The sequence below is a fragment of the Ceratotherium simum genome, chromosome 3 (assembly GCF_057802395.1).
Source record: "Ceratotherium simum simum isolate JZ-2026a chromosome 3, ASM5780239v1, whole genome shotgun sequence".
NCBI classification, from domain to species: Eukaryota; Metazoa; Chordata; class Mammalia; order Perissodactyla; family Rhinocerotidae; genus Ceratotherium; species Ceratotherium simum.
This window is the reverse complement of record NC_141902.1, coordinates 60,739,893-60,760,512: the sequence shown is the minus strand read 5'-3', so window position 1 is coordinate 60,760,512 and position 20,620 is coordinate 60,739,893. Positions and strand designations below refer to the sequence as shown.

General features: G+C 41.9%; 1 protein-coding gene across 1 annotated transcript in view; it reads left to right on the top strand.

Moving 5' to 3' along the window:
- The window catches only part of AAGAB (alpha and gamma adaptin binding protein), a 48,865-nt gene extending 33,861 nt beyond the window's left edge, over positions 1-15,004 (top strand). Inside the window, exons 6-10 of the mRNA XM_004421733.3 lie at positions 6,219-6,301; positions 7,148-7,244; positions 11,948-12,052; positions 12,510-12,559; positions 13,195-15,004. Of these exons, the coding sequence (XP_004421790.1) occupies positions 6,219-6,301; positions 7,148-7,244; positions 11,948-12,052; positions 12,510-12,559; positions 13,195-13,272 (413 nt within the window). The 3' untranslated portion in view covers positions 13,273-15,004. The remainder of the gene's footprint in view (positions 1-6,218; positions 6,302-7,147; positions 7,245-11,947; positions 12,053-12,509; positions 12,560-13,194) is intronic.
- Positions 15,005-20,620: the final 5,616 nt, after the last annotated feature.

Genomic DNA, 20,620 nt, shown 5'->3' with positions numbered 1-20,620 from the left:
GGAAAAAACATAGTCTGATTACTCTCTGCTCATGTTCATTGTATGTTCAAGTATTGGCAGAAACAGTTCTTTTTTTTTTTTTTTTTAAAGATTTTATTTATTCACTTTTTTTCCCCCCAAAGCCCCAGTAGACAGTTGTATGTCATAGGTTCACATCCTTCTAGTTGCCGTACGTGGGACTCGGCCTCGGGTTGGACGGAGAAGTGGTGCCCTGGGGCGTGCCCGGGATCCGAACCCGGGCCGCCAGCATCAGAGCGCGCGCACTTAACCGCTAAGCCACGGAGCCGGCCCTGGAAACAGTTCTTGACTTGTGAGCAGGTGTCCCAGGTGTCATGGGGAGAGCACAGATTCACTGAATCCAAGCCAGTGGTGGAGCCAGATACAGTGAATGCTTAAGCCTATTTCTCTAAATAAGCATGTTTTTTAAATAATATACTTCAAAGTTTTGTTCTTTTCAAGCAGTAGTTTAGTAAAAGAGAATAAACTGGTTCTTCTAATTCTTTTGTGATTTCAAAAACATTTCATTTCAATTTGTCAAGCAGAAATGGAATGTGATATAAAAGTGTAGGCTTATTTCCCTAATACTAGTGAAATCGTTTCTGATGGAGTCCTTGCTTAAAATAAGTTTTTATGCAGATAGTATGGTGTGATTTAAAAATATCATTTGAAAATAGGCATAGCTTCTCTGTATAAATTGAAATATCTTATTTGTGGTTATGGTAAGTTTGGTCATGTTTATCACATGGGTGGAAAAGAAAATATTTTATGGGGAGAGGTAGGGGATGTAAAGAAAACTTAAAATATGGGGAAAACTTGAGCTTCTTAAGGTAATGCCAAATAATTGCTGCATTAAAGAAATAAAAACTGAAATATGAACACAGAATATATATAACAGGTCATCTAAGGCATTTTGGGGGTGTGGTCATGGAAATTCTCAGTATTGTGAGCAGTATATATAAATTTGAAGTAAAAGCTTCTCTGTTTAGCTGATGTTTGCAGCCTCTGTCTGACAATCATATCAGGCTGTCAGCGGATATTTCAGCATTCCCCGGAAATTTAGCACTATGCTGGGAGCTATGGAAGGTAGAAGAACCCTTAGCTAATGTCTGTGTCTGCAAGGAGTATATGATATAGTTAAGGATGGCAGATAAACTCAAGACAAATATTTATACCAGCATGTTCTCTAGAGGGCTAATTGAACAGTAAGGACAACAAAGGCAAATGGTGCTGAGGGAGAAGTGATTATGGGCTGAAGTCCCCTAGAGAACTGTCCCACATTAGGGGGAGGATATTTCTAATGCTGACAGGAGGTAAAGATCGAATGTTTTATGTGTTTTTATTCTCTTTTTTCATTGAAAATCTTTTCAAGAAATGACTTAAAATCTGAGAATTTTCATCAGAAATTTCCTGTCCTAATTAGTAGATCTATACCGGTGGTTCTCAGTTGGAGGCGATTTTGACCCCCAGGGGACATTTGGCTTTGCTATAAGCATTTGGTAGGTAGAGGCCAGGGACGCTGGCCTGCCAGGTAGAGGCAGGGATGCACAGGACTCTGTCTGCCACTAGTTTTATGTGACCAATGCCTCCAGAGTTATGGGGTTGGGCTGGGATCACTTAATGAGTGGCATATGATTAATTATTCAGTCCCAAACTGTTCAGCTTAGTTCAGTTAAAATCAGTCTAAACCAGGGGCATCATGAAGGATTACTGACAAAAGAGAACTGTATGTGAATAAAAAGACATCTTTTTGCACTTGACCCAAGTTTGTGTCGTATCCAGTATCTGTATATCAAACACTGACTGTCTCAACTCTTTATTCTTTCATGTTACTTCTGCGCTTAATGGAGAGAGTATGGAATTTAGAATCAGAGAGTTCTGGATTTCAGGTTCAGGTTCCAGCTATGTGACTTTGGGCAAATTACTTAATCTCTCTGAGTTACAGTTTACTCGGTAAAAGAGAATAATAAATAAATCCTCTGTAAAAGAGGATAATGAAATAAAGAAGATATATGTTGATTTCTATTTGTGTGTAGAAGGCATATTTTGGTTGTGGTGAAGATTAAAGAAGCATTGTATGTTCAGTACTTGGAATGTTACCTTGCACATACTGAGCACTCAGTAAACATTAGCTATTATTATTATTAACCCTTACAATAGTTCTGCAGGGTGAGTATTGTTATACCCACTGCGTAAATGTAGAAACTGAGGTAGAGAGCGGGCATAATTTGTATAAGACCACACAGTAAGTGGCAGGACTAGGATTCAGATCCATGCTTTTATCCATCTCCAAATTCACATGCTCGTCATATTGCCTTGACAACATAGTGGAGAAGTGAGAGAAGAGCAGAAAAACTAGCAGGAAAAAAATACTTTTTTTAGAACTACTTTTCTTCTTTCCCCATAGTACTAAAATTTCCCTTTTTACCTAGGTTTTTAATTCTCTAAATGTCTCAGGTAAGTCAGAATTGCTATGTGAAATGCATTTTATGTTTCTATAATAATGTGGCTTCAGATTTGTAAAGAGATATCCAAACAATTTCATGTATTTCAAGTTTTCTTGAAACTTCTTATTAAAAAATGAGTATATCCATAAATACAAGCTATTCCCCAAGGCTTGAGAATATCTCATTTCAAATCTTTATTCTAGAGGCTATAATTTTGTTTCTGACACTTCCTGGAAGAATTCTCTGCTAATGACCACTAGATTTTTTCATGACACTATCATTTTTATCTATTATTCCAACTTACTAGTCTACTGAAACTGAATTAGATGTTTTTAGGACCAGAGTTTAATATACTTATTATGCCTTCCAGAATAATTTATTTTACATCACTTAAAATCTTCTCCTTTCTGCAGCTCTGAAGTTCCAGAAGAATCAGTTGAGTAGGTAGATGATTTTATTTCTTCCTAGTCTAGTCTTTTGTGGCATCAGTAAAACCAGAGATGCTAACACCAGTTTCAACAACTACTTGCTAAAGGAATAAATCCTTCTTAATAGGGATGGCATTTCCATGCCCTGAATCCTGGGGAGAAAAATCTGACAAACAAGAAAAGATTTATGTAATCCTTTTCTATAAGAAGAATAGTTTTATAGTGGGTGTACATGGGCAGAATTTTCCTAAACATTGGACTAGGCAGGACTGAGAGTTTCTTTATAACCATAGGTGTATAAAATATCATCCAAGTTTTTTGAGCAACATTAATGTGTAAGCAATCTGCTTTGGATAAACAAAAATGAATTGTTTTTCTAATTGTGAAAATTTGTTTCTAACTTCCTTAAAATATAAGCAGTGGAACATAGTGAACTCTCTTCTTGGTTGACTAAATTCTCCATTGTTTATAAGACAATACTGAACAAAAGCCATTCCAGCTTATTATAATTAGCCTGAAACCTAATTATAAACTCATAGTCGTCTGTGAACCTTAAAAGGCTTCTGAAATTTAAGGTTCTTGTTTTTCTCTCTATTAAGTAATTTTAAAAAATACCTAAGCCCAGCTAATTCAGAGTTACTGTCAAGAGGCTGAAGAATGCCTCTTTACTTTATAAAATCACAAACTTCTAGAGTGGAAAGGATCTTAACAACTGTGTATAGCAACTCTCTTATTTTACAGATCAGAAAATTGAGGCACAGAAAGATTAATTAATTTGTCCAAGAACACACTGGTAGGCAGAGCCAGGAATGAAATCCAGGCCTTCTGACCACTAGCCCAGCTGTCTTCCCCCTGTTCTGACTTTTTCATAATTTTATCCATTATTAGAATTGTTACATTCAACTTTTTTATTGTGGTAAAATACACATAGCATATAATCATTAAATTAAAAAAAATCTCTTTGAATAGATAAACATATGAACACGGAACGAAAGTCGAAAGATACACAAAGGTTTACGGTACATAGGCTCCAACTCCTATCCCTCCCAGCTCCTGTTGTTGGAGGCAGCCTCTGTAAAGAATGGGGCATTTTAAATAGACTGTTTTGGGCTAATAACATGCCTAAACTGACACTGTATTACTTATTCTTCGTGGACTGCAGTCTGGCCTGCCAAGTTTGGTAATGCCCACCAGAGGAAACACATAAGCTGTGGAATTGGAATATAGAAAGATTTGTGAAATGGGTTTGAAAATTACCCAAAGTCCAAGTTATTTCCAGTAATAAAAGTGAGGGCTCTCTTACAGCAGTGCTCTATTACTCAGATCATGCCTCTTGTACAAAGAGCCTGAAGTATAATGTAAGAGCTCTCATGTATCCTCTTGATGTGTAAAATCCCTGAGGATTGCATAACTGCATACAACTGCTTTAAAATCTATAGCACACTGGCCAGAAAGAAAGAATTATGCTGATATTGAAATAAACATACCCAGGCTCTGTGAAACCATCAGTGTGGGACAGCACGTGGATCTGCTTCTCTCAGCCCTGAGCCTCCACTGCCTACCTTGCTGCAAACCTTGATGATGCCCGGTCTTTGGACGGGGCACACCCAGGCATTTGGCCTGGAGAGTTCTTGCAGAGTGAGGAAGTTGGGTGAGGAGGTGGAAGGGGGCTCCAGGAGTACGCGTGCACCTTTGGCGCTGCAGCCACTGTTGAGGTTGTGGAGCAGGAAAAGCAGCAGGGCAGCCGCAGGCTCTTAGTGCTGCCCAGCGCCTTTGTAGCCTTAAGGCCTAGGTGTGCTGGGCTGATGGCTGCGGGCAGTGGGTAGGCTAGGAGACTGCCCACGTGCTGAGAGGTCAGGCTGGAAGAAGCTGCAGGCCTAGACCCAGCATACCATGGAGGGGGCTTCATCCAGTTTAAAAGGCAAATCTCCCCTAGTGAAAGGAAGGAGGATGGAGACTGTGAGGGGTTCTCTTGCTTTGATACCTCTGTGTGACTATCCGACAACAGGTTTCACCTGGCAGGGGAGAGGATGTGGGAAGTTTGTAGGTGGTTTAAAGACAGATGAAGGGCCGGCCCCGTGGCTTAGCGGTTAAGTGCGCGCGCTCCGCTGCTGGCGGCCGGGGTTCGGATCCCGGGCATGCACCGACGCACTGCTTCTCCGGCCATGCTGAGGCCGCGTCCCACATACAGCAACTAGAAGGATGTGCAACTATGACATACAACTATCTACTGGGGCTTTGGGGGTAAAAAAAGGAGGAGGATTGGCAATAGATGTTAGCTCAGGGCCGGTCTTCCTCACAAAAAAAAGACAGATGAGAATGGGGTCAGGGAAGGGATGGGAGAGGAAAGGCAAGGTGGGAGGAAGTTGTCTTCTTGAGAGAGAAGTTCTTTGACTGCTGTACTGTTAGTCTTTGATTGTGGGTTTTATGTTCTACTCTAAGGCAGTGTTTTGTTGTTTCAATTTCCCTGATCCTAAGACTCTCATGGACTTGCTAAAAGTTCAGATGCCTTGGCCTCTGTCCCAGAGAGTCTGCCTCAGTCTGAAGTGGGTCCTTGAATGCTGGGGTGGTTTTTTTTTTTTTTTTTTTTTTTATAATTTTATTTATTTCCCCCCTCAAAGCCCCAGTCCGTGGTTGTATGTCATAGCTGCACATCCTTCTAGTTGCTGTATGTGGGGTGCGGCCTCAGCATGGCCAGAGAAGCAGTGCATTGGTGCGCACCCAGGATCCGAACCCGGGCCGCCAGCAGCGGAGCGCACGCACTTAACCGCTAAGCCACGGAGCCGGCCCTGGGGTGGTTTTAATAAGTGCTCAGGTGATTCTGGGGAACATTGTCAGATCAGGGCTGGCGCTTACGCGTTCATCAGTTCTAGACGTTCTGCTCCAGATGTGTCCTCCACTGTAAATACAAATATCTAGGGTATTGGGAGATGTAACTGCAAATGGCATATCAAAATTAGAGCTTTATTTTTAAAAAGCATGCATGTTCCTTTTCACCTGATAATAATGCCTTGGCATTGATTTTTTTTTTTAATGTTTTTGATTGTTTAAAATACTGGCATATTAGTTCATAGTGACTTTTAAGACGTCAGTGCTGTTAATCTTTGCAAACAGAACCCTGAGTGGGCTTTTGTTTGTTGTAATGGCCCCGCCATTATATTTGACCTGGGTTAATACTCTGTGATTTAAAAAAATTATTCAGAATTTAGAGAGTATGGTAATTGATAGTAACTGTTTTTTATAGTTGAACTTTTATAATGAAGAAATAGCCATTGTTTCATCATCACAATCATTTTAATTTTAAGTGTAAATAAAAAATATCAGTGATTGCATGTTTTCTGTTCAGATAGGAGCCAAGGCTTTAGCCTTCTCAGCTCGTTGGCTGGAGGAAACCATAGCATTGGGTCAGCAGAGACCTGTCCCTCAGAGGTAAAGATTTTTCTTGGATCTTTTCTCTGCTTTGGCTTTAATTTCTCCTTGTCATTGTGAATCTTTACACCATTTATCATTTTTTCCTTTCCATTAAAGAAGTGACAGAATGTTAAAAATAGAGAAAAGGAGAATCTAAAACAGCCCTCTTGTGCCTGGTACTTGTTGAGAGAAGGCTAGTTCAGCATTAAAGCAGTAAGCCCTTCAAGATGTTTGCAATTTGGACTGTTCCATGTTTTTTTGCTAGAGTGCTTTTAAAAATGTTCTAGAATTTCCTTAAGGCATAAAGTTGCCTTCAGATCTTTAAATATGAAATAAAATTGTTGCTTCTTTTTCAGTACTTCCTGTGTACAAGACCCTGTACAAATCCGAGGCAAGGTCCCTGCCCTCTGTGAGCTTAATAGACTGATTTCTACCCTCTGTCCTCAAGGACTCTGGTCCAGGTTTACCTTGGTCAGTGTGCTGGGACCAAGAACGCATTATACAGTGCCACATTGCCTTTCCAGGCATCTTTCTCATCAGTCTCTGAGCTGTTTGTGATATGATCGTGTACATTGTCTCATTTTGACTAAAACATGAATCTTAAAACAAACAAACAATATATTTTAATAGTCAATAGCAAAATCATAACACTTTCTAATTTTTGAGGGAAAATACTCCTGAGTTAGTGAATTTTTAGCCTCTTATTTTTTTGTGTGACATTGATCCTTCTTCCATCTCTCCTGTCTGTAGCTCCCATTACTGCTTCCCTAAAGCCAACTAGCAAGTGGAAGTGTGAGCCTTTTTGGATTTAGTTCTGAAGTAGCCTACTATTAAATTATTGCTTGTGTGTGTTTTCCTCAACAGCAGCCCCATTTGCCAGCAGCAAATAGGACTGAATCCCCCTTGGATCATCGGGGTGGTGCATCTAGCACAACAGACGCTCAGGTTGATAGCGTTGTGGGTAAGTTCCTCCTTTGGCTGCCAAGAGACAACTCAGTGGAACTTGGAATAGCCGATGTATCAGGGTATAAATCATCCAGGGGGAAACTGACTTTAAACATGGACAAGGGAAGAAAATTGATAGTGTACCCCAAATGAATGTGAGCCTTGCAGATGGCTGTCAGAAAAAGGAAGGAGAATGAATACATTACAAATCTGTGGGTACCATTTTCTCTCTGATTCTTTTAGCAAGATCTTGATTCAGATCATCTTCACCAAAACAGACAGAACCAGGTGGTGAAACAGCTTTATATCTCCAGATTCCACAGGTTTTTCATAGTATTTAACAGTAGTCAGAATGGTAACGAGAATAATACAACTTTTCAAGCCCCTTCACATCATTTTCAAGTTCTTTTATATCCGCTTTCTCATTTGGTAATGAAGTTTGGCAGAGAAGTTATTTTACGGAGATGCAGGTGGGGCCCAGAGCGGTTTCATAACCTGTCCAAGGGCCTCTAACGAGAAGGTCCTGGAACTGAAGCTGGAGTCCAGCCTGCTGTCCCAAAGCCAGAAGGCCAAGGAGCTTAGTTGACAATAACTATAAATGCTTTTTTGTTGAGCACTACTGACATCTCTACTTTCTCTTTCTGCCGCAGAAGACCCACGTGCAGTAATACATTTTTAAAACTGTTTTTCTGATTTTAAGATAACCCATGTAGAAAAACTCAAGTGATTGGTTATAGAAACACATTAAGAAGAAAAAATTACATAGAATCTCTTTTCTCTCAAGTATATTCAACCTTGTCCTCTCAATTGAATGCTTCCTGTTGGCTTTTAAACCTGCCAGAGTCTCTGCCATGAAAACAAACCAGTAACCACACTGAAGGAGGTCGGGAAGACAAGAACTAACCCAAATAACTGGGGAAATGGTATTCTGATCGGATACCATAAGGCTAAAAACAGAAAGGACTGACCAGAAATACTACACTGTACTTAATAAATTTGATTCTTACAGGGGTATGGGCTAGAAATTCTGAAATTATATATATTTTATATATATCAGGGTTGAAAAAATAAGAAAATATAGATAATGAGAGCTAGGTTTCTTACACTCAGAGAGAGAAGTTACAAATAAGGAAAGGGGAAGGCTGGGATGAACACTTTGGTACTGGACTGGAATTGAAGGTATCAGTATGAACTCCTGGTTTTTCAAAATATACTTATAGTTTGAGCAATAGAGAAATATAGATGTGTGTATGCATGTGTTAGTATACATATGTATATATTTCCTAGCTCTATCCGCTGACCAGGCCTAGAAGCAACAATACCCCAGGAGCAATGGACAAACCTAGCACGTGGTCTTGGTTTTTTTTTTTTTTTTAAAGAAACTTTATTATTATTATTTTTTTTTGTGAGGAAGATCAGCCCTGAGCTAACATCTGTGCTAATCCTCCTCTTTTTGCTGAGGAAGACCGGCTCTGAGCTAACATCTATTGCCAATCCTCCTCCTTTTTTTTCCCCAAAGCCCCAGTAGATAGTTGTATGTCATAGTTGCACTAGTTGCTGTATGTGGGACGTGGCCTCAGCACAGCCGGACAAGCGGTGCCTCGGTGCGCGCCCGGGATCCGAACCCTGGGCCGCCAGTAGCAGAGCGCATGCACCTAACTGCTAAGCCACGGGGCCAGCCCTGGTCTTGGTTTTTAAATACCATTCTCCAATAAAAGGTACCAGAGCTACTTGGAGAAGTGGTTGATTCCAGGGCTGCAGCAGGAAAAATGCAGGATGAACCTGGAGCATCTCATGGTGCCAGAAAGTAATGAAGTGCTCAAAAAAGAATGGGGACATGTTGAAGGGGCACAGGAACCAACCTGAAAGAGCTTCCAACCACTAAAGCTGGAACAGTTTGGCCAGCAAAATTAATATAGTATTGGTCTATAACCCATGGAATAAAACAAATATCCATGAATCCATAGTAATATAAATAAATAATTGAGTAAATAAATAACTAGGAAAGAAAGGGCTGCTCCTCCTTACAGAAGAATTCCAATAATGAATGTAGAAGGAATGAGGGAAATAGAATCTTCATTAGCCACACACCACAGTAATAGTCGTTACAGGCAAGATCCACTGATGGATGTTACAATTAGTAAATGAAAGTTTGAGGAGAAACAAGACATTTGCATAGTCTAAAAGTATCTCTCCCAAGGTATTTATTTATTAGAAAGGGAAATAGTAACTTTACACTGGAGAAGCCAACTAAGTGGTTAACATCACCAGTAATAACACATGTGACAGCATGTGCCCCCTGATATGCGGCACTGAAAGGACACATCACTTCTGTGGTATTCTTGCCACAGGGGCATAACCTCAGTCTAATAAGAAAACATCAGACAAACCCAAATTGAGGGACATTATACAAAATAACTGACCAGTACTCTTCAAAAGTGTCAAAGTCATGAAAGATAAGGAAAGACTAAGGAACTGTTCACAAACTGGAGAAGACAAGGAGATTTGACAGATAAATTCTGCGTAGGATCCTGGAACAGGATATTAGTGGAAAAACTGATGACGTTTGAATGAAGTCTGTAGTTTAGTTAATAGCTCTGTACCATTATTAACTTCTTGATGTTTATAATTGTACTGTGGTTATATAAGACATTAATACCAGGGGAAGGTGGGTAAAGGGTGTATGGGAACTCTCTATACTATTTTTGCAACTTTTTTTGTAAGACTAAAATTATTTCAAAATTAAAAAAAAAAAGGCAAAACCAAACTAAGTAAAACACTTCTTTAAGCCCACATCTCCCTCCTCCCTTTACTGAACTTATTTCCATTCCTCACCTCCCATTCACTCCTCGACTCCCATCTACCTTTTGCCCCCATTTGCCACTAAAACAGCTAACCAGCGACCTCCATGCCACCAAATCTAATAGATATTTTCCAGTCCTCATCTTGACCTCTTGGCAGCATTCAATATTATGGGTCAATCCCTTTTTGAAACATTTTCTCTTGACTCAGCCAACACATCTGGTTTTCTTCCTACTTCTCTGGTTATTCCTTCTCTTCCTTTGGTAGATTACCCTCCTTTACCCAGCCTTTAAATATTGCTGTTCATCAAGGCACCATCTAAGCTCCTCTTCCAAATCTGTATTTAAGCAAGATGTGACACTATTGCTGTCCACAGTTCAGTTACCATCTATACACAGATAAATCACGAATTTTTATCTCTAGCCCTGTATACCAACTGCCAACATGACATGCTCATTAAACTAAAGCAAATTTATTAACTAAAATGCATTTTTAACACCAAATTATCTGTATGGCATTGTAGTAGATGCAAAGAATTAGAAGTTATCATCCTTGTCTTCGAGGAGCTTACAGTCTCAAAATGTAGAGATAGGCCTTGTATTGTAATGGTTAAGGTTGTGGGCGTGGAGTCCTGGACAGCTGGGTTCAAATCATGGCTCTACCACTAGTAGTGAGAGACAACCATCAGTAAGTTATTTAGCCTCTGTGGGCCTTGGTTTCGCCTTCTGTAAAATAGGGGTAACAAATCTTTCCTAACAACACTGGTGCATAAATGAAATGGAGTCGTAAAAGTTAAAGCACTCAGTGTGCAGGCACAAAGTAAACTCTCTCTCTTACTGTAGTCGTATTTATTATGGTAGTGGTGGAGAGACGTGAGAGTACAAAGTAGCATATGACAGTGCCAAGACAGTTCCATAAACACTAAGTGTGGGACGCATTCTAAGGAAGGAGACCTGTGAGCTGGGACAGTCAAGGGAAGACATCCTAGAGGTGGTCAGCCTGGAGTGGAGAATGAGTACAATTTCTGATTAAAAGCAAGCATTGATAAAGAGGCACCATACTGAGGTAGAAATAATAAAGGATTTGTAGTATAAAATAGGAATTTAATTCAGCTCTACTCTGACTAGCTGTAATTTTATTTTATTTTATTATTTTTTTTTTTTAAAGATTTTATTTATTTAATTTTTTCCCCCCAAAGCCCCAGTAGATAGTTGTATGTCATAGCTGCACATCCTTCTAGTTGCTGTATGTGGGACTCGGCCTCAGGATGGACGGAGAAGTGGTGCCTTGATGCGCACCCGGGACCCGAACCCGGGCCACCAGCATTGCAGCGCGCGCACTTAACCACCAAGCCACAGGGCCGGCCCGGACTAGCTGTAATTTTAGATGAGTTCATTTTTAAATCCAGGTTGCTCCATGTCTAAATTGCCATCAGTGGTATCGGTCCTAACCTTCTTATATGGTGGTTGTCAGTAATAGATGTGACAATATTTGTTGTACAGTAAGATGCGGTATAAATTTCAGGCATTTATTGTTGAATCAGTGTACCTTAGTGGCGAGCAGGGCCTTGAAATTTGGAAACACGTAAGTCTGAATCCAAGGTCACACTTACTTGCTCAAGGTCACAGCTAGTAAGTCCCTTCAACTCAGAGCTCTAGTTTTCTCACCTCTGAAATGGAAACTGGACTCCTTGCCTCATTACAATGTTGTAAGGATAAAGTAAGTTACTGTTCATTTGTGAGGGCCTGTTAGCCATCCAAGCGGGGTGAAGCACCATGAGCTGTAAAGCTAGTCCACATTGGGCACTCATTCAGTGGTGACTTGCATCAAAGCTAAGATTGATTGCCTTAGGATTCTGTGTATTGAGCACATATATAAATAATGTGTGACAAATAATGTGACAAATCCTTATTTCAGATCCCATGTTAGATCTGGATATTCAGGAATTAGCCAGTCTTACTACTGGCGGAGGAGATTTGGAGAATTTTGAAAGACTATTTTCAAAGTTAAAGGAAATGAAAGGTAATTGGATCCATTGTGTCTAACATGCTCCCATATTGATACTCTCTGTTTTATATAGTAGGATTTTATTTTGTAACTGCTGATTGGATTCTCTGCTCTGGTCTCGGCTGTCTTGAGAAACTTAGCTACTAGGGGACTGTGCCATCCTCTGTTGGTAAAAATTCCCTAGGGAAAATTCTCCTCTTCATTCCCTTTCCTCTTACTTTCCCTTCTTCTCTTGCCTCTCTGTTTCTTTCAGTGTGTCTCATTAACATGGAATCAGTAAGATTCCTACCCATTTACTCACACCATTCCCATCTGGAAAATTTGGAACTTAAACTTCCTAACACCTGTAATGACTATACCATAAACATGTGTCTTTTAAACCCATCTCCCATCCTCTAGTGCTAGAACATCCATACACTCCCAATTCTCCTGTGCTGTTAGATGACTTTCTAAAGATTTGTTTTCCTCCTAGACAAGGCTGCGACGCTTCCTCACGAGCAAAGAAAGTTACATGCAGAAAAGGTGAGACAATCTGTCAGGTATTTATTGAGGACCTATGAAAGATCCAGTGCTGTTAGAATGATATATCACCCTTGTTTGTTTCTAAAGTGTTTTAGCGTGAACTTTCATTGGATATTAGAACTAATTGAATATTTATACAATAGTAATATAGTTGCTGCAGTCAAACCAAGATTTTTCAAATGTGTCTTGAGTGACATGGAACTTTCATTGAGACTCAGGATGTTTGCCTTCCTAACTATTGGGCTGGAAAACTCTTATTTTGTTTTGTTTTGTTATTACCAACGCAACACATGTTCTTGGCAGGAAATGTGTATGGTTTATGGTATTCCATTGTGTGAGTGTGTCATAATTTATTTATGTCCTTTTGGACATTTAAGTCATGTGCAGTTTTTGCTTTTATAAATAGTGAGGCTGTGCATATCCTCACACATCACCCTTGTATACAACCCTGATTCTATCCTTGGTATACATTTCTAGAAGTAGAAGTCCTGGGTCAGGGGATTTTTGATATATGTTGCCACAGGGCTGGAGGGCAAGGTGTAGAATTTTAGGGCTTAATCAGTTCAAAGTATGACATATGAAATGAACTGAAATTTAGCTGTTGCCTAAAATTTGTTGTGTGCTTCTCTCCACAGGTGGCTAAAGCATTCTGGATGGCCATTGGGGGAGACAGAGATGAAATTGAAGGCCTTTCATCTGATGAAGAACACTGAATTATTCACACTAGGGTTTGACTGACAAGATGCTAATTCTGTCTACCTGAGATGCTTCCCTGCTCAACCCAGTTACATTTTGAACTTCCCATCATCATGTTGGCCACCTGACTTGTTCATAGGGTCCCCTTAATTCTAGTTTTTAGTAGAGGTTAAGGAGAATTCTTTTCTTCCTCAGTATATTATAAAGGAGTGAGGAGTATAATGACAATAAGGAGTGATAATTTTTCAAATATACTTTTGTGTTCTAGAAACAGGAATGAAATGAGGCTCGGAGGTCTGTGTGATTTGCCCAAGTTAAAGAAGAACACCACTAGGACATTCCTAGTCGACCTTTTAAGGAGCTTTCCCTGCATTCACACTTGATTACAGTGGATCCGGAGCTGGTACCACCTCTCCTGGCTATTCTGGGTTTTCTGCTTTCAAGGAGTTTGCTGCTCTGAGCTTTGATGCTTTTGAAGGGAAGCAGCTGCAGATTTGATTTGTGCTGTAGCAGAGGTGGGGCCAAAGGCGGTGGCCCTCGGGTTAGTCTAGCTAAAACAATGCTTCTGGGCATTTCAGTTGAAATACAGTGTCTGAGCTCATGCTCAAAAGTATTGAGAAACCAGTGTGAATTTCTAGACTATAATAAATGAGGCAAAGGTTTCCTACTCTGGTAGGGATAAAACAGACCCCTCTACCAAGTCATTGTGTGTGTGTAGAAGAGAGAGAGAGAAACTTGAAGTTCCTGTATGGGCCATGGAAACAGTTTGTGATCATATACTGAGATTTTTCTTTTAGTATTACTGTGAAGAAACTCTTCTTCCTTAGAATTCTCCCCTGCTACTTCAGATGTCAGAGTGTGTTGTCACACTTTATACCCTCAAAACAAGGCAAGTTTCTCCCCCTCTTTCTCTCTGAAAGCCAAACAGAGATCACTGCCAAAATAGTAACACTAAGGAGTGGGCGAGGTGGGAAAGGATGTGAAAGGTCAGGCAATGAATCCTTGAGTACCTTGTGTGACTTCCAAGGCTGAGTGGGTCAGCCCCAGGGGAACTGGGAAACTTCACCAAAGGGAAAGTTTCCAAAGGAAGACTGGGAAATACAGCAAATAAAACTCCTCTTTCTGTTTTTGTAGACACTTTGTAATGCATGTCATTAACCTTCGCTGTGGCGGTCACTGCCATGGCTCTAAAGCGGCGCAGGGCTGGATGGTGCCGGCCCATGGGCTGAGAACTTCTTCTGGCCTGGTGTGGGCTATGAAACCCCTTAGGTGACTGGCAGAAGCAAGTTTCAGACCCCTCTGTGCACCACCTTTCAAGCAGTGCAGAACCTGACACAGGTGGTAAAAGGAATGGAATGCTCCAGGTCCCTGCCAGAGTGACCACAGGGAGTAAAGGTTTCAGTGCTTGGAGCATTCAGGAAGAGTCATTCCAGGAATATTAGAGGCTATCTTGCTTGGTGACTTTTTTTCTTCCTTCATATTTTTACTATTCTGAAGGTTTTTGAAGCTGTATTTCACCACCATTCCATCAGTGTTTCTTTGAGGGGATTGCATTAGCTATTGATTAGAAATGTAAGGGAGGTTGGCTCGGGGGTTGCAAAATGAAAGGTGGAACATGTCTTTCTTAAAATGTGAAAGGTTTCCAAAAATACATTAGCTCACATGGTTAGGGAAAACAGACTAGAAAAAGCTGTGAACTTGATTTCATGGATTAAACAAAGCCAGATTAAAATGTGATTTATTTATCAAGTCTGCTAATATGTATTATGATTTTGTTGTTTTTTAGTAGGGGATGTGTGTGGGGGAAGCCTTACTTCCTTCATTGGATTAGGCATAAACAGTGAATAATCAAAGAGTTTGTCAAATTCACTATTTTGGAATCCATCACGCATATGTATAATTCAGCTCATGTTTTCAAGATCTCAGCTATCTGAGGATATTGGCCCCTCTAGGGTACATGTGGGATAGAAGTATCCAGTGGTATCTACTAAAGGCCCATGTTAAGAAGAGTGATCATGAGCTAATGGTGCAATGAAAGTTGCCATCTATCTAAAGAGACCTATGTACATGCCACCACCACTAATTATGGACTATCTGGATATAAAATGAGAGACTCAGCGTTTTTGTTCCTTCAGCATTTCTCTGTTTGTGTAACACAGTGTCTGGCACATACTAGGCCCTTAATTTTGCTTTGGATTCATATTTGATAGTTTGATCAATATGATCACAAAGTTTGAAGGTCCATGATTGTTGAAAGGTAGGGAGAGACAAGGATAAACTTTTTTTCCCTGAGAAGATCATGTGTTATGTAATAATTTTAGAGTGATGAAGACATAGATATTTTTATAATTTTAAAATATGTTATCCTGCCAGAGTATGAGAAGATTGACAGAACCAGTTTGCTTGCTGTCTATTTATAGAACTTGGCCATGTCTAATTCAGAGAAGCTGGAGATTCAGGGAAGCTAGACTTAGATGGCTGAGTAATATGGGATGTGGTTCAAGGACTGTAGAGCATGTCAGGCCATTACTCCAAACTACTTACAACATGTGAAATGTGATATATGGCTGACTTCATGTTCCTGCTGTGGAGAGGTGGGGATAAACATTTTTGCCATGGCTTGTCGGATTCCCTTAACCTTGGGCCAGTCTCTTAACAATGGCTATCGAGAGAGCACGTGGAGTGCCCCTTACCCTGACTTGGCCTGCCATGGAAAAATAATCTTAGAAGAATCACTGTCTAAGGGTAAGATGAGAGCTCCATGAACTATTCTGAGCTTGAGTGTTTGCTGATGCAAAGCTAAATTTAGCAAACATGTGTCTAGTGGTCAGAGGTTCTGATTCATTGAACATTCTGATTGATGGAGACAGAGGTCCAGAGAATGCTGTAATGAGTTAGAGTTGCCCTTTACCCCCCACCCCAAAATGTTAAAATAGACAGTTGAGCTATAGCATTCTGACATTAAATACCAAATCTTACTAGAGACTGTAGGTAGAGAAAGTATAAGAATTCTGGTCAAGTGTACCACCTTAGTATAGCATCAGTTTGAAAACAGCACCCTGTTAACTTCCCCATAATTTGTACGTCTCATAAAAGTAGCATGCTGACTGTGTGGGGCAAAGTTCCAGTTTTGATTTAGATTCCACTTAGGGTTTAGTTTAGTGATCCATCCTTGCACTTGTGGCATGTAAGCTCTTGCAGAAAGGATCTTAGAAATTCTCTAAGGTTCATATTTTGGGCATTACCTGTGCCTGTTATTAACATCACAAGTCTTGCTCTTAGTGTAGATATCTTTATTCAGAGTTATGTGTGTATGTTACAGTTCCTCTAGTATAGGCAGTGTCTTGCTCGATTCTGAGGTGTTTGTTTCTCTGATGTGCAGAATGAAGAATGAAGAAGAGGTGATAGTAACAGTATGGGTCTTTTGTTGGAGCACTAGTGAGTCCCATTCCAGCTCTTACTGGTTTACAGTCTACTTTGTTTCCTGTTGGAAAAGTATTGATTCAAAACCTAGACCTAACAATGGTTAAATGGTTACTACTGCATCTTTGGAGCACAGGTTTGGGAAGAAAAAAGTTTGTTCTGAAACTCTTTTAAAGATTTTATTTATTCATTTTTTTTCCCCCCAAAGCCCCAGTAGATAGTTGTATGTCATAGGTTCACATCCTTCTAGTTGCTGTACGTGGGTCTCGGCCTCACGTTGGACGGAGAAGTGGTGCCTTGGGGCGTGCCCGGGATCCGAACCCGGGCCGCCAGCATCAGAGCGCACGCACTTAACCGCTAAGCCACGGAGCCGGCCCTGAAACTCTTTTATATCTGTGTGTATCTGTTGATAGGATCAAACACTCCCTCCCCACAACTACAGATCTGGGGAGGCATGAAAAGGTCACATAAAGCCATTCATGACCTGCCTCCCTGGTTCTCTTCTATGAAGGATGTGACCAGTCATTGCCTCTCCCCTTTCCCTTATCAACCAGGTGGCTTTAATGCTACAAAAATGTGGGCTCAGTGTGGCTCAGGGTAGGAATTTTATGGAAACAGCAGTGTAATTTAGGAGAGAGAAGATTCTCTTCATGTGAAGCCCAAGGACATGGTCTGTATTACTCCTGCTGCTCCAGGAAATGCTCAGGAAGTTGTTAATGGTGTTAGGAGGCCTCAAAGAAGTTAAAGTTCAGAAAAAGCAACTGTAACCCGCTCCTTTACCCTGGCGAGAGCTGAAACAAGGAAGGACTCAAGGGTCCAGCCAACACTGACTGGGACCCTTCTGGCGCCAGACTGCGCCGGGTGCGCCAGAGGCTGCAGACTTGGGTAAGGGTGCAGGTTCTCTCCTCTAGGAGCTCATCGTCTAACTCAGGTGGGAGTAGGGGGCGAGCAAGACAAGGGCACAAAAGGTAGAATGCTGGGCAGAATGTGCATAGTGCCATGCCCAGCCTTAATTGCCCTGGGAAGGAGAGAGCAGACTGGGTTGGGAAGAGCAGAAAGTACACCTTGGAGCACTGGTTTTCAAACTTGAGCCACATCAGAATCACCTGGAGGGCTCCACCCCCAGAGTTTCTGATTCAGGAGGTGGGGCCTACAAATGTGCAGTTCTAATGTCCCAGGTGCTACTGATGCTGCTGTCCTGGGACTACACTTTGAGACCCACTGACTTAGAGGAAGTGATGCTCGAATTGAGCTATAAGGATAAGAATTTGGGCAGATAGATGGGTGGAGGCAGCAGAATTCTTAGTGAACAAACATTGGGAGATAAGAAAGCAAGGGGTTATGTTGGGAAAACCCAGTAGTCCAGTTAGAGAAATGGTGGTAGATAAGGATGGAGTGATGTTGGAGACAACCCTGAAATACTGCTTTATGGAGCCTGTGCCGACTCTGGAGGTGACTGAGGAGCCAAGGGGTTTAGAGCAGAAAAGACATCTAACCATAATTATATTCCAGGGAAATCTGGCAGTAGTATTAGCCAACACTAATTGATTAGCATTATCTGCCTAGAGAGCTGTGTTGAGAAGGATTCTGAGGCTAAGAAGGGACCCAACACTGTGATGAGTGGTTTTCACCATGGATAGAGAAATAGAGAATGGTGGTAATTTTGCCCTGTATTTGCCATCCCTGGACTAGAGGGAGACAGATTAGGAGAGTATTGGAATAGCTGTGATAAAAGGTAATCAATCAGGTACTGTATTTTGTTGGCATTTCTTCAACCATATATAAGGACTTACCCTAGGATAGCACAGTGGAAATGGATGCAAAAGCTTGCTAAGGTAGAATCTACTAGATATGGGCAGTAATTGATTCATTTATTCTGTAAAAATATGACAGCCAAAAGAAGCCAGGCACATATGAATAAGATATAAACTCCACTCTCAAAGAACTTAGCCTAGAGGAGACAGACGTGGGTAACACACAGTTGAGGAGTCTGTGGCGATAGTGAGATTCACAAAAGGCTTCTGGAGATGTCTGAACTGAGTCTCAAAGCATTAGTGCAAGTTAGCCAGGTGAACTGGTGGTGTGTGTCAGAGACGCCGGGGCAGGGGGTGCAGACTAGGGAAGAGGGGTTGACATTCCAAGCAGAGCAGTCATGGAGACAAGTATACATATAGAACGCCCCACACCTTGCTGGGTTTCAGAGTGTAGGCTGCCAGTTGTGAGAGCTAGACAGGGGCCAAATGATGAGGGTCAAGTGGTCCATGTTCAAGACCTTAGAATTTGTGCTGTGGACTGGGGGGACCATCTAAGGTCAGGTAGATCATGGGGGCAGTGTGGATGATGCAGTTATGGGAAGGCAGGCTGGAGGCTAGGAGGGCGGTTAGGAAGCTGGTGCACCCGTCTAGGTCCTCGAGGACCTGAAGTGCAGGGCGGTGCGAGTGGAGACAACAGGACGGATTGGACGTGGGGGATGAGGGAGTGGTGGATGACTGACTTCTGTAGCTATAGGGTGGGTAAATGGTAGAGCCAAGAACGGGGCTGACAGCCAAAGGAGAGGGGGGATGGTTTAATAAAGGCAATGATGAATTTTGTTTTCTCAATTGTGCGTTTGAGGTACCTGCAGCACCTCCCAGTACCAGTAGCCAGCAGGCTGTTGGATAGCAGTCTGAAGCCTGGGATTGATATCTGGGCTATAAATACTGATTTGGGAGTCATTAGCATTTATGTGGCTTGAACTCCTGCGGGTAGATGAGCTCACTCAGGGAGGAACGTCAACAGTACATGTGGTGGTCTAGGAACACCAACCCGGAAGGAGCAGGCAGGAGGAGGAGCTGCAGGCCCGAGAGAGGAGCTCCTGCGAGGGGGGCCAGGGAGAACCGGGATGTTCGGGGAGTAGGGCCTCTCCAAAAGGGAGGTTTGAGCAGCTGAGGCGGCTGCAACAGAGGTGATGGAGAGCAAGGAAAAGAAATGCGTTAAGCTGCTCAGGACTCGGAGAGTGGGGGAGAGGCTACTGATGAAAACTGGGAGTCAGAGAAGGTGGTTTGAGGGTGTTACGTTTTGGATCACATTTAACAGGCAGCTGGAATTTAAAGTGGTGGAGCTCAAGGAACGGGTTGGGTTACAGGTGTGGATTTGAGTCTTTTGCTGAGAAAGAGAGACTAGATAAAACCTTGGGGAAAGTCGTTTGTGGGGGGGTAAGAGGGTAGAACTGGCCAGGAAGAATCACAAAGGTAGGAATTTGATGCAGTTCATGGAGGCCCACAGGTGCGGTTCCTGTGAAGTCTGCCTCCCTCCTGTACGGGAAGTGTTTAGACTCCAGTGAGGTCCTTAGAAGGAAGACTGCTAGAGAAGTGGCCCAGCTACAGGACTGTTCCAGCCCCATTCTGTCCTCCTCCTTCCCCAGATTCTGTTCATTTTAATCATCCTGTTTCTTAATCCACTCTGGTGTAAGATGCAGCCAAGGGAACAATTTTGAAGTCTTTCTCCTTGGGAGTTTTGAATTTAAAATAAATTTTCATGGGAGCTAACAAAGTCATCTGAGCTGGAAGGTCTGGAAACCTACTTATTTATGAATTTACAACTGCCTCCGTGCCTGTGGGAGGATTAAGCTGGTGGCATCCAACCATTTGCCCAAGGCCTTCAAGTACAGGGGAAATGAATTCAAAATGACAGTGCAGCGACGGCATTGATGGGATGTGAGCGATGCTTAGATGTGGGGAGCGAGCGGGATGCACCAACTGCGAGACTTCTGACCTTTGCTCAGCTGACCCTGGGGCTCCTGCTTTCACTGAAGGCCTGGCTGGCACTGCACGTTACCCCTGGTGAGTGAATGAGGGCAGAGGGGGAGGGTATTACGGGAGGCTGTGGCACAACGTGGCATCCTCTGTCAGTGTACATGTGGGCTGGAGATAGTTTCCCCTGGTGCCCTCGAGTTCTGAAGGC